Here is a 16,047-nt window from a genome sequence, read left to right as displayed (position 1 = left end):
ACTTCAGGGAGTCATGGGTGAAAATTAAGTGTGTGCCAAAATTTTGTTCTCAATCATGTGCTGTGTGAAACACTGGTGAGAAGTCCAAGTGCCACCCAGCATTTTAGGGAGAGGAGAGGGCACACAGAGCACTCACTGGCCCTGTGTGTCCTGCACTGGTTTTTCACCCCTCATGACCCAGGTTTATCAAGTCCCAGACACCTGGGAGCTCTGTAGCCCTGAGGAGCAGCAGGGCCAGTGACTGCAGGAGGGAAAGGGGGTGGGAAGCTGCTGCTTTTCAGGGAGTGGGGACTGGTGCAGACATGGAGCAGCTCCTCCTTCCCCAGGGTGGGATGACTCCATGGAAACTTCTGGAGGAAGCACTCAGGGTAGCAGTTTATTGTGAACTTAGTTTGGAATTGTGTTTCATGATAGTTACATCCCCCAAGTCATAAAAACAGAAGTGTCTGAGACCCATTCTCTGAATCTCTTTTTATCTTCCACTTGCAGGTTCTGCATTTTCCATTAGTAAAGTGGGTAGATCACTTATGGGTCAGGTGTTTCTTCACAGAAATACTTGTGTGTATTAGGCAGCCATAGAAAAGACAAGGCTCAGGCTCCAGTGATTAAAGAATTTAAGCCCCTAAATATATCTAAAATCTCTATTCTATAGCATGGCATGTTTTCACCAAACAGTTTCAAGGAGAAAGCAAGCATGTAATGTATTGGAAATGGAAAAGGTCTGCTGGATAGAAAGAGCAGGTGCCAAAAGAGAGAGGTTTCTGTCAGATGTGGGGCCCTGGGGGCACACATTTGTTACTGCCAAAGGGACTACAGGGAATGGAGCAGAGGAAATTACAACATATTCAAACCTTTGAAGATGGTGTGATGCAGGTTCAATAACTGCCCCAAAGGAAGAAAGCACATCTAAATCACATAATAGTACTTCTGTTGTCTTCCCCTTCTGTTCTTGTTTGAATTCAGGATATATATCAAATGTTTAAACATTTTTTTTTCCAAAATTTAAAACCATCTTTATTACCACACTGGTAAAAAATGAGTTAGTTTTCAATTTGCTAGAAGAGATAAAAATTGATAGATGGGCTTGAGAGAAGCAGTAGTAGCAGAGTGTTTGCCCTTGGGAAGGAGCTGCTGGGATGGAACCCGGCCATTTGGAGTCCCAGCAGCACAGATTGCTGACCCACGCTGTCTGGGACACACCAGAGGGCTCAGACTGCCAAAAGGTGCCATTCCTGCACTTCAAAGGATTGCACTGAGCCCAGGGTGTGAGGATCTGGCAGGTTGGATATAGCCAGCATTCAGGTCAATGTATTTATCGTGTTATCCTTTCAGGTTTGTTTAGTTTTTTGATTCTTTTTTCTTAGGCTCTCACAGCCAGTAACAACTTTTAAAATTTTATTTAAAAAAGTTTCTTTTATTTAAATCAGTGTTCTCTTTTACATCTGAAGTATTAACCAGTGAACAGTAAAAATTTGGTCCTAGACTTTCACTGTTAATACACAAATTAAATTATGGAAGTGATTCTGTATCTTAATTGAGCAGGGCTTATTGTATAATAAAGTTGGGTCCGCTTACAATTCCTGCACCTTTTTGAATCATTTCAAGTGTAGCAGTGATGAGGAACACTAAACCAGCCTAAAATGCATCATGAATTTTCATCATATCTTCCTTGTGAGGTTTTCAAGCCTTGCATGCTCGACAGAGCTGGTGCAGAGATTTGCTCTTTAAAGGGAACACTCCCCATTTGCAGGGCACTGGGCAAGGTGAGCTGTCCCTGGCACCTCTGCTCCCCTCCTGCCTCAGGACAGAAGGGATCTGGTGTCCCACAGAGCCACCTTCCCTCCTAAGGACTCCTTCTGGGGTTGCCCACACAGAGGATTAACCCTTGCTGCAGCCATCAGCTGTGCATTCTGTGATGCCTCTGATGACCAATTTCCCCTCCGAGTCTATGCAAACAACATTATGGAATTTAGCTCAATAAATCCTGCCAGTGTAAGGGCATTAAAGCCATCCAAGTGCTTAAGAATTTCCAGGAATTGCTACAAAATCCACCTAATTAGTTATAAAATATTGAACTGGCTTATTGGACTCCAGCCTCTGGTCTTGTCATTCTCACAGTTGCTATGCTGACCGATTTGTAACTTCATATTTTTAAAAGTTATGTGTGGAGTTATGAAATTCATTTTACAAAAGCAAAATATTTTCTTCCTATGAAGCAGTCTAACAAGAGTTGTTTATAGTAGCTGTTATTTTAAATAGGTATCACTTTGGGTTTATTTAATTTTTTTAAAATTTATTTTTTTGCTCACAGTTAGAAAAGACTCAGTTAAAAAAGAGTAAGATTTCAAAATAGTTTAAATAATATTTTGTATTCCAAAGGATAAATTGCATTAGTGTTCTGGGGTCTTCCTGGAGGTACTAGCATATTACCCTTGCAGATAATTCTGCATTTTAACATCTAAAAATAGAGACTCTGTGCCTAAATGTTCCAGTGTTCTGAACTGAGAGGAACAAAAGGAACTTCTCAGTAACCACTTTAGAGGCAGTTTTTAAGGAAAAGTGATTTTTTCGTTTAGATGAGAGGGCAGTTTAACAACTTCCCAGAAATGAGTCAGAAGGATTTTTTGTAAAACAGTAGCTGGTAAATCAGCATTGCCACTGGCTTTTTAGGCAAGCATCTAACTTTTTCCTGTCTATAATTATCACAGAGGTGGTAGCAGTAAATACAGTGAAAAATTATGCTACCTATAAAATACAGAGTAGCTCTGTATTTATAATGTAATATTTATCCCCCTTTGTTTTTTTGTTTTTTGTTTGTTTTTTTTTTTTTTTTACTTTGTGTATTTAGCATTACTTGTTAGGTAAATTTCATTAGCTCCTGAAACTGTTGCAGATGGCAAAATAAAGAGAAGAGCTGTTAATTGAACTTAATGAACAGTTGAAAATGCAAGAATGAGCCATTTGATCACTAAGCTCACCAGTGTCAGTGTTTCTGCTAGGGCAGAAGCGATGCTCTGCTTTTGGACCTGTGCAATCCTGTCCCTGCAGTGCAGATTGCAGATTCCTTGCTTTGTTTTGCATTTATTTTTTTTTCCCCCCCCTTAGAATCTGAACCTCTAAGTAACAAGGTTCACAGATTTCTAAACGAGAATTTCAAATCTCTTGCTACCTTGGAGGGGAAGTCATAGAAATAGATTTTTGCTCCCTTAGGGCTTAGCTCCTGCAGGTTTTGCTGCCCCTGAGGGACGTTTGCTGCTGCATGGTGTTTTCAGGAGGATGCTCAGCACTCCCAGCTTGCAGAGCTGTTTTCCCAGGCACTCCTCAGCCTGCATCCTTTGGCTCCTGGCTGCTAGGCTGGCATTAAGGCTGTGCAAAGCTCAGGGTCAGGTTTTTGCTGTGCCTGGCAGTGCAGGGGCTTGGGAGGAAACCAGCCCCGGGTGTTAACTCTGCACCCGGGCTCATTAACCCTGCCCAACGCAGAAACACCCCGAGGCAGCTGTGGATGTGCTCATAAAGGAATCATTGGATGTTAATTCTTCAACATGGTTTCCACTTACACAAATCCTGGTTGCCTGGATTTCAGAAAGGACAACAGGATTTGTGCCATAATGAAGTTTTCTGCATTTTGAAATAATAGTGCATTTAGCGTTTCTCTTGTTATGTTACCTGGTTTAAAAAAGAATTTTGCAAGAGAAGGTTTATATTAAATTACTCATATCTCTAGCTTATTCTCCTAAGATTCTGCAAAAGACTTCTCTATGTATTTGGATGACAGTATATGAGAATATACTATGTCTTTTTTTAATAAATAGCAGAAAAAATAATTTTCTGATTGCAGTCATATTAGACATAGAAAAAGCAAAATATTTTAATTTCAATATCCTCCTTTCAGACGCACAAAGTAAATTGCAGTTTAATTTTTTTTCAAAAGCGCTTTTTACATATTTTGCAGTAGTGCCCTTTAATCTCAATATATTGTTTTATTTTTATTAGACTTCATAAATATATTGACATATCTGTAACACTAAACATGAAGCTTCCAATGCAAGAGTTTGTACATAGTCCATATCCAAATGTCACCATTATTTCATTTAAAAGATCCCAGCATGTCTACCTCATGATCCTTATAAACTCTGTAGTACTCAACACTTTTTCTTGCTACATTCATTAAAATTAAGCACCCTTCCCCTACCCCATCTGTAAACATCAAGTCAATTGGCAGCTAGCACATTTCCCAGTCAGCAAGCAGTATTGTGAATTTTATCTTCTCTTGCAGAAATCAATTCGTCTTCGTTGCAGCAGATGAAATTTCTTGTAACACCTCTGCAGGTAACAATCATTGATACTTCTTGATGCATCCATCCAGGTCTCAATATCCTTTTTCACATGCTGCATTTAATCGTAAGACAAAGCCTAGGAAAGTCCATAGTGTATAAATCTTGGGGATAGTTTAATGAATTTATAGCTTCAGCCTATAGGTTCTGCCATATAAAAGCCATTAGGTTATTTTGCTGACTTTGGTGTTTTGTTTCCAGTTTATGGTACGGCCTAGAGAGCAAGGATGTGTTAAACCTTGTGATAAAAGCTTTAGGACTGTGACTTTCAGAAGTCAAACCAAGCAGAAGTGGTGAGAAGAGCCAAGGCTTAGATGTGTGCAGGACATTGTAAGTGCTATAGATGGTACAATTTTCTTTCCAACTCGTTGGGGGCAAATGATGCCCACGAGGGTATTGCAGACCCTAAAGCACTCACAAAGTCTATCCTATGGATGAGATAGTGGGAGAGAGGGTCTGTGCCTTCAGAGGATCGCTCTCTAGTAAGTAAAAAGTCTCCATGTACTGTCATGTTGTAAGCCATGGGTACAGAAGAATGAACAATGTTTTGAAAAGGTTTATTTATATTATTTAAATATATTGAATATGTCAAGAGGTTTTTCTCTCTTTTAAGCAATAGAATTTGAACAAGCTTAGTCTTAATTCAGGTAAGGATGGTGTTATGTTGCTACATAAGAAATCAAAAGGCTAAAATAAATAGTAATGGTGCTGGGGCTTATTCTGCAAATGATGTTGTGCAAAAAATCAAGTTCATAGAACTTCTCATATTGAAGGATGAAAGGGTATATAGTGTGAAATCAAATGTTGGTATTAAGAAGTGTTTGCTGATAGAGTTTTTTATTAGCAGAAATAAATGAAAGGTGATGAGATTTCTGTTTATGGTTATCTACATAGAAACAAATAGAGAACATTTATTTATGGAAAAGATGATCATAGATAAACCCAAAATATGATAAAATTGTCTTAATTTCTATGAAGCACTTTTGGTGGTAATCTGAAAAGTTCTTCTGTAGTTAAACCTGATTTAACATAGATTTTTCCAAGTCCTATAAATTATGAAGTAAATGCATTTTGAGAAGCCAACATTTGTCACATTCTTCATATCACTCAACTTGGATTTTGACTTTGGTTATTCCACTTGAGCTTCCTGCTCAGCTCTTCATTGAAGAGAGCTGTGGTAGGGAGGCTGCTAATTTGTAAATCTAAGCTTTGCTAAGTAAGAATAAAATATTTATTTTAGCAATTTTTGAACTTGTAATTTTTGAGTTAGATGCGGGGTCTGTGGGTCCAGTTTTGCAAAGTGAACCCTTCTAAGCAATAATTCGTGTTCTAGTAAAGAAATTTTTCTCTCTCAATTCAGGCACAGTTTAAGTGCCCATGACTTTATTGCAGATATTCCATATACAACTTTTTTTTAGAATTCCAATCAAAAATATATTATTTATGTAAAATATAAATTTAATTTATAAGTGCCTTCAGTGAACTTTACATAAAAGGAAATGGATCTCTGTGTGTACTAAGTAAAACTTTTCAGTTTACCAGTTGATTACCTATGTTGAATTGATTCAACAGTAAGGTATTTTTGCAAGGCATGGTTTTGAGCATTTGATAAACACATCCATCACAGGTGACTATAGGTGACTTTTTTTGCACTAAATATGAAGGAGAAAGGTGATGAAAAGCCTGTACCTGCTGTTTCTTATATACCTAAGTTTCAGTAATAGAATTTAAATGACTTTTGGCTTCATAAAAAAGTAATTCTCCAGCCCATATTCCTGTGAGTCAAATTGCTAAAGTTGAATTTGGTCTTTTGGATTTGTAAGTTGACTTCAACTATTTTTATTATCTGATGTTTGATGTTTTAATACATGGAGCAAAAATAGAGATACTCTGAGAACCAAAGCTAACCTTCCTGTGATTTTTCAGATGCATGCAAATCAGCTGTAGTGTGATTTTATAGTGCTTTTTTTAGTGCTCCTAAGCTCAATGACAGTAATTCTACTGTGTTTGTAAAGTTGATATCAAGTGAAGATACTTATAAACATGCTCAATGTTTGAAATGTGAGTATATATACGTTTGTATTGCCTCCCTGTAAAGGATGGGTGTGTTTGTGGATTTCAAACAGTAATATATAACAAGTAATGCTTTGGTTGGAGCTTGATCATCAATTGGAAATGGGAGCTCTTGGGTGGTTCTGCTGGTAATATTCATTCTTTTCTTCTCAATCCTTCATCATTCCTGCCAGAGGATACTTAGCCCTCAGCCACATGGTATCTTTGTATCTCTTTTTATTTGGTAATACAGTAATCTTGAATAGATGAATGTGTTAATGAGTGATTTGTGTCCATAAACACATTTTTGTTTGTGTATCTCTGTCTGTTCCTGAATGCACATGACAGAGGGAAGCCTCCTCAGCTCTCTGACAGAGGGATCCTTCCATGGGAAATTTAAAAGCATTTCACTCTTCATTGCATCCAGTGCATTCTGAGGCTAAAAATAATTACTGTTCAGAAGAGAAGTTCTGCACTTCTGGGATAGATCTTCTCTGGCAGACATGATTAAAGGGTTTGCAAGCAGATCTGAACTAGAAAAGAGACAGGGAAACTATGAGAAACTCCTCTTGGCTTGATGATGGAATTTTAACAAGGATCTCTGAGGACCTTCCTTGAGCAAATTGCTGACTGTAGTTGCACTAGGGGAGGAGTAATCCTGGGGTTCTTGTCTGATGGGGGCAATGGGCAGCTGCCCTGCCAGTCTCTGGATAAATCAGAATGAGACCCAGAATAAACCTGTGGCCTATTTACTTGTTGGTTGCAGAACATTGTTCATTTTGCAGCTTTAGCATTCTTAGTGAATTTTTCAAATCAGTGCTCAATCTATTTTTCTGTTTCCTCTTTTAGGTTTTGTAACATCAAAATTCATAGTTTGGAAAGAAAAAGCATTTTTAGTGTCTTTTGCAAGTGCATTCTCACATGTACCTGCAAATGACATTTTATATTTTTTGTGTAAAAATGGGACAGGATTATTATTTTATATTTATATTATCTCTCTCTCTTCTTCCAGTTTTTAACTATTATCCAGCCTTTATGTAGAAGCAAAAAAAAAATCCAGTGTTGATGTATGCTTGGTATTATTTTTCTCCCAAGAGTATTTGCAGTTTATGATTTTGAAATAACAGAGAGAAAGGCAAGGGTTTATATAAAGCTGAATTTGGAATGAAGTATGGTGGAAGTGGATATAACACCTGTCCAATTGTGACTGTATTTATTTACATTTTTGAGCAGAATCAGTCCCAGGAGAAAGGATTCTGTGTGTGTCTGCATGCAAGCAAAAGAAATGCTTTATAAAGCTTTAGAAGTTGACAGTCATAAATTAAGTTATTGACCTCCATTTGGTGAAAGATACAGTCTCCAAAATAGATTAAACATTTTGAAAGATTTAACTTCATAACTCCAGCAAAGATGTTGAATAAAAGCAAGCAGCTTCAACAAGCAAACCGCGGGGTTTGTGCTATTGAAATATTTGAAGAGAATATTGGCCATTTTTAACAAATGAAATTGCTCCAATCATTGCAATTTCCCTGTATACTATCATTAACCTGTCAGCACTAACACTGCCACAAATTTAATTCATCGAACAATAGCAAATATGGAGATACTGGTTTAAAACAAATTAATGTTTGATGAAGTGCTTAGAGTGGCTGCAGTGCCTGTTGTGGCAAACCTACCTCTGCCAGGGTAGGTAAATAAGTAATTGCAGCTGGGCAGATTTTTGCCAGACAAATTTGCATGCATCTCATTGACCTGTTCATGTGTCTGGTAGGCGACAGTGATTAGACCATACTCTTAAAATGGAATTTGAAAGAGTTCAATCCAAACTCTTGGGAAGAATGCAGCTTCAGAGGTGTTTCTTCAGCCTGTTAGAATGACTGTGTGAAGACATATGCTCAGTTGAGAGAGGTTCTTACCTTTTACTATTGCTGCCAATGGGTTTGACTTCATTTCATGAAGCAGTTTGGGAAAAGAACCATTTTCTGTGAGATGCTTTTATTATGATGCTGTGCTCTTCTGCTAATCAAATAAAAAATGAAGATGAAGGAGCATCGTATGGTTTCTGTTCTAGTATTTATTTAAGGCTGTACTGCTGTTCCCTGTGAAAAATGGCAGATAGTGAAGTTTTTGCTCCGGAAAGACTAGGAAATGTTGCACTAATGCACAAAATTAAACTTCTTCTATAAATTCAAGTGTCCTTTATGTTGGCAGTTTAAACTCGCATTTACTGCTGCTATAAATAGTTCCTTATATGGAATTCCATTTGTCACAGCTTTTACTGCTCCGGGTAGTCGTGTGCTGAAGATGTTCAGCTATTGGACCAGTTGATAAAAATCAGTAAACACTTTGATGAGCCCCTGTTCTCCTTTGATGAAGGTTGATGGGCTCCTGTTTGTCAGCCTGGCTGTCACTGTCTGTGTGCCAGCCTGCCCGCCCGGTGCTCGCGGCTCTGGGTCAGCCCGCATGGCTGCTCACACGTGACAACTCCGCAAGATTAGGGAAAGCTGAGGTCCTGTCGTTTGTAAATGGAGGATTTGCAATGTGAAGCTCCTTTGATAACAGAAATAGTGAATTATCTGTGTTTGTCCTCAACAAGTGCCTGTAGGCACGTGTGCATCTCCTGCTGGGCTGGTTTTTTAATGAAGCAATTAGATTGGTTTTTCTCTGGTAGGCTGAAAATAGAGCACATGAAAGATGATGTGTGTGTGTGCATGTATGGATGCCTGTATGCAAGTCCATTAAATGAGCAAGGATTCACTTCTAATATCTTGAGATTATCATATTGCAAATAAATAAAGCAATGCTATAAATAACGCATAAAACAACGCTATGGTTGCAGAACTTTATACATGATCACAAAAGACTGCTTTGAAATTTTATAAATAATGTACTCAGTTTATTTATTATTGCACTAGGTGAGAATTTCTTCAAGCTTTATTGCCCTAAATATAACAGCAATAGTAATAAGAAAGTGTTTTACAGACCTAAGAAATGCTTTCTTTTCACTGGAATAGAGTTGGGTTTAGGTGTCACCTGATGGCAAGCCTCAGATTCCCCAGTGGCTTTTTTTAATAAGTTTATATAAAATGTAAGTTTATTGGATAGAAGCTACACAGAAAGGTGGTGGTGCATAGAATTCTGTTTGACTTTTGACTAGGCATCAGCTTCAATTCCCACCCTGGTGGAAATCCACACAGCAAGACTGAAACTAAATGAGAGATCTTAAGCTGAGATCTGTGCCTAGGATTGCTGCAGTTTGCAGGTATCCAGCATCAGCTTAGGAGAAAGTCACCTGTGCTGCTGTTTGTTACCCTTCTATGTTTCTGCAAATTAACCAGTATCAATCATGTTCATTTAAATGTTTTAGAAGATGGCAGCTCAGCTTTGGCTGGCTGCAAGCATCTCACAAATTTTCAAAGAAGATACGGGCTAGCAAACAGAAGCAAAATTAAAACCACATCTGAGCATCAGTGAAACTTCTGCAAAACATGCCTGTCAATTAGCAAGGAAATTAACTGGCCAAACTAAGACGTGACATACATAAGTAAGCAGCCAAGAATTGGAAATTCATCTCTACAGAAAAGTCTGCATAGGCTTCTCTACTTTCTCTTTTCCCCAACTTGCAGGAAAAGTAAACAATGCTTTTAATATTTCATCAAAGACATATTTATGAACATCCTTTCATGGAAACCTTTCATTATTGCCCTCTACCCATGGTAGACCCTGGTCAAGTTTCTTATCTCTGAGAAAATCTAGGGATGTGTTAGTGCTGTAGTGATAAAAATCCCTTCTGGCTCTGCAGGCACACAGGAGTTCAGCCCTGCAGTACATCTGGAACTTTCACTCTTTATTGTGCTGCCTGTCACTTCCCAATCCTTTCTCTGCTCCACATCACAAATCTGTAGCACGTTATAGGTCATGGAAGAGGAGGATGCTATGAATAAAGTATGTGATGGTCCTGCCTTGTACAGTGACCTCCGTGTTTGATAGCGTGCATTCAACGCTTGCCAAGGAGAACTTCAGCATTCTTAACCTTTCCAATCAAGGCAAATGCCTGGAAATTGTTTCTATCAGCAGATTTCAGTTTCCTTAAACTTAAGTAAAAACTTCAGAGACATCTTTGTTCATTGTCTTCTGAGGTAGAGAGAGACCTGTTGGTGATTCAGGTGCCTGAAATGCCCGGAGCCCCTTGGTGTTAATATCTAAAATGAAGTTAATTGGTTGTTTGCACATTCTTTGAACACCACAAGCAGACACCATCCTACCACAGTGGGATGAATTTTAGGTTAAAGGTTGAATTTTAGGTTAAATGATGAATTTTAGGTTAAATTTTAGGTTAAACCTGCTGCACAGGTTCGACCCATTGAGCCCAAAATACTGCTCAGCAGTGTGGTGTGTGACTGGTGTGACCAAGAGGAAGAGCACCAAGTCAGTTATTGGAATAATTTCTGCATTTATGTGGTATTTAGGCCAGGTAAACTTGTTTTCCTTGTATTCCTTCCAGAAACAATTTTATTATTTGATTGTTCAGTTGAAATTGAGTGGGTAAGGAGTGGATAATATTGGGGCAAATTTAGAAAGATGAGCTTCCCAGTGGCACACAGCTTTGCTTGAAATATGGCTGAGGTCAGGGTTTGATCTGAAGTAGTGACCAAGTTTTAACTTCTCTCTTTATACCTCTTAAGCAGGTTCATAATTTTCTGTAGTTCCTCCAGCAATATTAGATTTGAAAAAATGGAGGGCAGTTGATAATGATAAGTAAAACAAGTGTATCAAATTCTTTAAAATTCTCCTTCTATATCTCTCAAATCACTTTTGGAAAATGTGTTAACTTGGTTCATATTTTATGTGGTGAATTTTTCCTTATTTGTTAGTGTGTATGTTATTTAGGAGCTTCTAAATGTCGCCAGTATTGGAGCTCCACTGTCTGTCCCAGGTGTGGGAATTTAAAATCCTGAAATGGCATTGATGATCAAACAGGCACAGAATTCCCCAATTTTTAGAGATTTCAACAACACCTACTACTGATTACTTAGAGAGATACTCCCTTTCAAAGGCCCTAACAAAATAAATCCTACATTTTCCCTTTTTAAGTTACTTAAAAAAAAAAAAAAAACCAACAAATTGTCATTTTATTTTAGCATTTTTTAGCATTTTTAAGTGCTTTAGCATTTTTCAACCCTCTGCTGAAAATGGTTGAAGAAATTAAGGCATAGCATAAGTAAAGATCATGCCATCTATTGGTGAATTACTTATGGCTACATTTATAGAAATTAGCATGGCTACACTGGGGTTTTTTCTCATTTATTTCCCAGGAAGTTGTTTGTCCAGCTATTTAAGAACCAGTGTCAGTATGTTAGCAAAATGCTAGCAAACGTGTTTTTTCCTCATGCTGCCCTGAATGCTTGTCCCAGATACAGTGGAAAATAGAGGAGCACACCTTGTTCTAGTTAGTGATGCATCAAAATTGTTCATCAGCTGTGTTCTGAGACAAGAATTTGTGCATATTGCTTTGGCTACATTGTTTTATCATCCTGTGAAATACCCAGAGAATGGCATTGACTATTAATTTATTCACCACCTTACCATTGGCACGTCCTAAATTTCAGTAAGTTGTTTACCTAGAATGATAATTTGCAGTGTAAATGATCACAAAGCATTTAAATGCCACTAATTGTAATGAGGAGCAAGCAGGCTGGCATAGCAGTGTGTGTGGGACTGAAGCAGCTCACTGATTTGCAGTGTGACAATATAGTTTAAATCCTTCTTCCTATTTTCAGCCTGGAAATCAGAATCTATTCTGCTAACCTTCTGAGCTTCTAAATTTCGTGTCATGCAAGGGCGTGTTTAAAAATTAGCATTTAAAAAGAAACCCACTTGCTTTAAGTTTAAGCTGACACTGTTCCTTTCCTCTGTGGAAATGAAATTTATTAATCATAATAAAACCATCATATTCTGAAGGTAGAGGTCACCCTGAGGAGAAAAAAAAAAAAAAGTCTATTCATCACAGAGGAATTTCAATGCATCTTTTTCACAGATAATATCTGAGCATGTGTTCTTTCCCCTTTGGAAATATTTTCATCCATGTTTGTGCTTACGTATGTCAAGTGTATTCAGGAGCGTGCAGAAATGAAAATTGTGCAGTTTAATTTTATATATTTTCTTTTACAGAAGATTTGGAAGGATTCTTTTTACATTTTATTTTGTGTTTACATTGGACATATTTGTTTAAGTGGAATTTCAATATCCTGTAAAAGAAAAACAAGTGTTTGTTGTTTCAACAAGAATATAAGCATCACTAATTCTGCAGTAACATTTCTATGTTAATATCACAGTAAAAGCTTTAGCATTATTATAATATAAATATAAACCATTCTTTTTAAGGAGCAAGGATTAACTTTGGTCACAGTTCTCACATTAGGATTTCTTCACCACTCTTGTTTTATGAAAAGAGACATGGTTTATATAGAAGGATGGAAAAAGCCATGTAAAACACTGACAATAAGTCATTGCTGCTTTGGAAAAAGGGTAATAAAAATGTACTCAGAAGTCAATACTGGGTTGAAACAGTCATATTTTCATCCTTTGAAATTGCTTAATGTGCATGTTTATCCATATTTTTCCCATCAGTGGTCAAGATTTCTGTTGAATATTGATATAATAATATTATTAGCAACATGGTTTATTGCATCAATGTTGTAAACTTGACAGTTACTTCAGCAGCTGGCTTAAATGTAATAATAATTTAATACAGCCTGAGCCCTGGTATCCAGGCTTGGTCCTTCCTTACAAGAGGCCCTTGCATTTGGGCTACTTGATGCCATCCTAGGTGGCCTCTTGGATTCTGGTTGTGAGGCAGTGGGACACAGCCCAGGGTCCTGCAGGATTGGGAAGTGGGATGGAGGCAAAATCCAGCCCTAGCACTGGACCAAAATCAATGTATTTTTTACAGATAGAGATTTACAGCCCTTGCTCAGCATTGCAGCGATACCAGATAATCAGGAAAAAATAAAAACCAAGGAAATATACTACTTTCCATTGATATAAAAGTAATAATCATGGCATAAAGCGTGTAAAATAATAGTATATGCAATTCCTCTTGCATGTTGCTAAGGACATGAAGGAAATATGTCTGCCTTTAAATTAATCATTTTCCCTTCCTAGATATTTTCTTACTGTTGGAATGAAATTTGGCTGGGAAGAATTAAAATAATAATGATACTTTAAAAATTGGCATAGAGCAGTAGTGTCTTCTTCCCTTCAGTGCAGGTAAAAGAGACACAAGGGATTCTGTTCTTGAGTATTTCAAATCATGGTTGCATCCTACTGTGGAGGTTCCAAGGCTGAGGGTTATGGAAGTTCTTCCTACCAGAGAGGTGCAGAGTGTGTCAAGCCTGCTCAGAGAACTCTCAGACTGCTTTTCCAGCTCAGAGAGTCACCAAGTCCTTTACCCAACACAGACTGATGTGAGCTGCTTTCCTTCCCTTGCTTTTCCAGTGGGAATTGCCCGTTTCCTTTCTTGGATAATTTCTTAAGATAGGTGTTCTTGGATGCCAAGTATTTAAATAGAATAGATATAAAATTTGAATCCCTTACTCATCAGTGCTTTGGAAGAAAAAGAAGAACTAATGTATTTTACACAAGCCTTTTACACATATTTTCCTGAGTTTCAGACCAGGTCTTAAGGAAAGCAATTGCCTAACACACTGCTAGCCCTGGAATTTCATGTATCCCTCTGATAGCAATGAAGACTTCTCTACCCAAATCTAAAGCAAACACAGCTGTGGGGTGAGATACAGAGCCCACACTCATGAACTTGGGGTGCTTAAATAAATTCATTCATTTTTAATGTATTATCCCTTCATAGGAATTTGGATTTACTAAGCAAACAGGGCAGTACAACTGGAGGCTTTCAGATACAATGGTTGCACTTTGAAGTGAAACATCCAGGCTTTAGAATGCTTTATAAGAACATAGATACTCTTACACTTGCTGAAAATGCTGCACTCCTGCTGGGGAAAAAAAAAAAAAAGTCTAATTCAAAATGCTGAATATGAGCACCTGTACACTTGGAAGTTTGTTCTTACTGAACTGTTTTCTACTTTTTGGTTTTTTCCATCAAGATGTGTGGTTATGTATTCTTGGAAAAGGAAGGCATTTGATTTCTCTGAGTGTGGGGCCCTATGTTTGTGCAGAGAGTGAGAGACAGGGATGTTCAGTCTGTCTTTTCCATACTGAGCACTTTAGTGGGCAGAGTTGTCACAGGAGGTGATTTGCTGGATTTCCATATGAAAGGAATGCCTCATAATCTGGGAAATGTTGGCTCAGTGAGATGGAGAATTAAGGATTTATTGTCTATGGTAATTTCTGCTCCCTCCTTGAAGATGTCTCTGGGTAGGTGGGAATGTGTAGTGCAGATAATTTGGTCCTTTTCTCTACCTCACATCCAGGACCCACAGTAGTGGGTGGTGGAGGATTGCATATGCCATGGAAACATTCCTTTCTCAGCTTTCCCTCAGCTGGTTAGCTCAGAATCCACTAATCAGATTCTGCTTGTGGAGGAGCAAATATATGATAATAAAATAGAACAATTGTCCTCTTTTCAAAAAAAAAGTAAGTTTGTACATGAATTTGAAAAAGAAGGTAGTTACAGAGAATGAGACCAGTCTGTGGTTACTGTTCACATAAGACTAAAAACCAATTTTTTTTTTTATTTATTTTAAGAGCTACCAAGGGCATTGTTAAACCTTGCTTGCTGCATTAGCCCTTGTATTCAAGACAGCACTGTAATTACAAGATTGCTTTTGTTGGTCTATGTGACACCTGAGAGCAAATGCAAATTGTTTGATTATGGGAAATATGTGAGACACTTGCAGTGGAGGCTGTCTCTGGCTGGCAGGTCCATCTCACTGAGGGGGCTCCCTGTGTTCCCCAGGCTGGGCAGCAAAGCTCTGTGTGCCAAGGTGAGGCACCAGGGACTCAGGGAAAGCAGCTCTGAAGTACTTTCAGCCATAAGGATTTTGTGTGGGGAGAAATGCCAGAAATCTGATTTTCCCATCACTGGCTTTGGCTGGTTGTAGCAGGAAGCTGGGCCTGCAAGCTGAGGCTTCAGCTGTGCTGGGTTTTAGGGAGGAGCAGGAGTGTGTGTGTGCTGTGCAGGAGGAGCAGGAGTGTGCACATCCTGACACCAGTGCTGCCATTGCTCCACAGCCCCCTCTCCTCAGCCTCTGCTGATTCCTAACAGTCTCATAAAGCTAATTATACATTTACTGTCATTTGTAACCTTAGCATTTCCCAAAGGACATTGCTTTAGAATCTGTACAGTGAGTTTATTCGTAAGGAATTCCGCTAGAATGGAAAATTTCATTGCAACCATTTTGTTTATATCAATAATATCTGGTTTTAACTTTTTTTTTTTTTCCATTAATCTTACATTTATTTTCTTTTCAGTTACGGACGAGTTTATGCTGCAGACCCCTACCACCACACACTTGCTCCAGCAGCCACCTACGGCGTTGGTGCCGTGGTAAGTGATGGTTTCCTCCTCTTCCTCATCACTGTCTCTCCCACCTCCCCATGCTCCACTCTCTGCTTGGATCTTAGCACGGTTGACATCTTCTCACTTTTAGTTAATTGAATTTGTCTCTTGTGCTAACGGCAG

The 16,047-nt window shown here is 38.3% G+C and overlaps 1 protein-coding gene across 43 annotated transcripts in view; it reads left to right on the top strand.

Annotated features, from left to right (window-relative positions):
* RBFOX1 (RNA binding fox-1 homolog 1) overlaps nucleotides 1-16,047 on the top strand; it is a 1,204,921-nt gene that overhangs the window by 1,185,831 nt on the left and 3,043 nt on the right. For 34 of the 43 annotated variants that reach the window (XM_077187091.1, XM_077187084.1, XM_077187083.1 and 31 more), the window contains one exon: nucleotides 15,837-15,912. In XM_077187091.1, coding sequence (XP_077043206.1) covers nucleotides 15,837-15,912 — 76 coding nt within the window. Of the gene's footprint in view, nucleotides 1-4,276; nucleotides 4,330-15,836; nucleotides 15,913-16,047 lie in introns of all 43 variants that reach the window. The other 9 variants (XM_077187090.1, XM_077187093.1, XM_077187089.1 and 6 more) reach the window with 1 other exon arrangement.

Source organism: Agelaius phoeniceus, chromosome 16 (genome assembly GCF_051311805.1).
Source record: "Agelaius phoeniceus isolate bAgePho1 chromosome 16, bAgePho1.hap1, whole genome shotgun sequence".
Lineage (NCBI taxonomy): Eukaryota > Metazoa > Chordata > Aves > Passeriformes > Icteridae > Agelaius > Agelaius phoeniceus.
The sequence above is the reverse complement of the archived record's forward strand: the minus strand, read 5'-3'. Positions and strand labels throughout refer to the sequence as shown.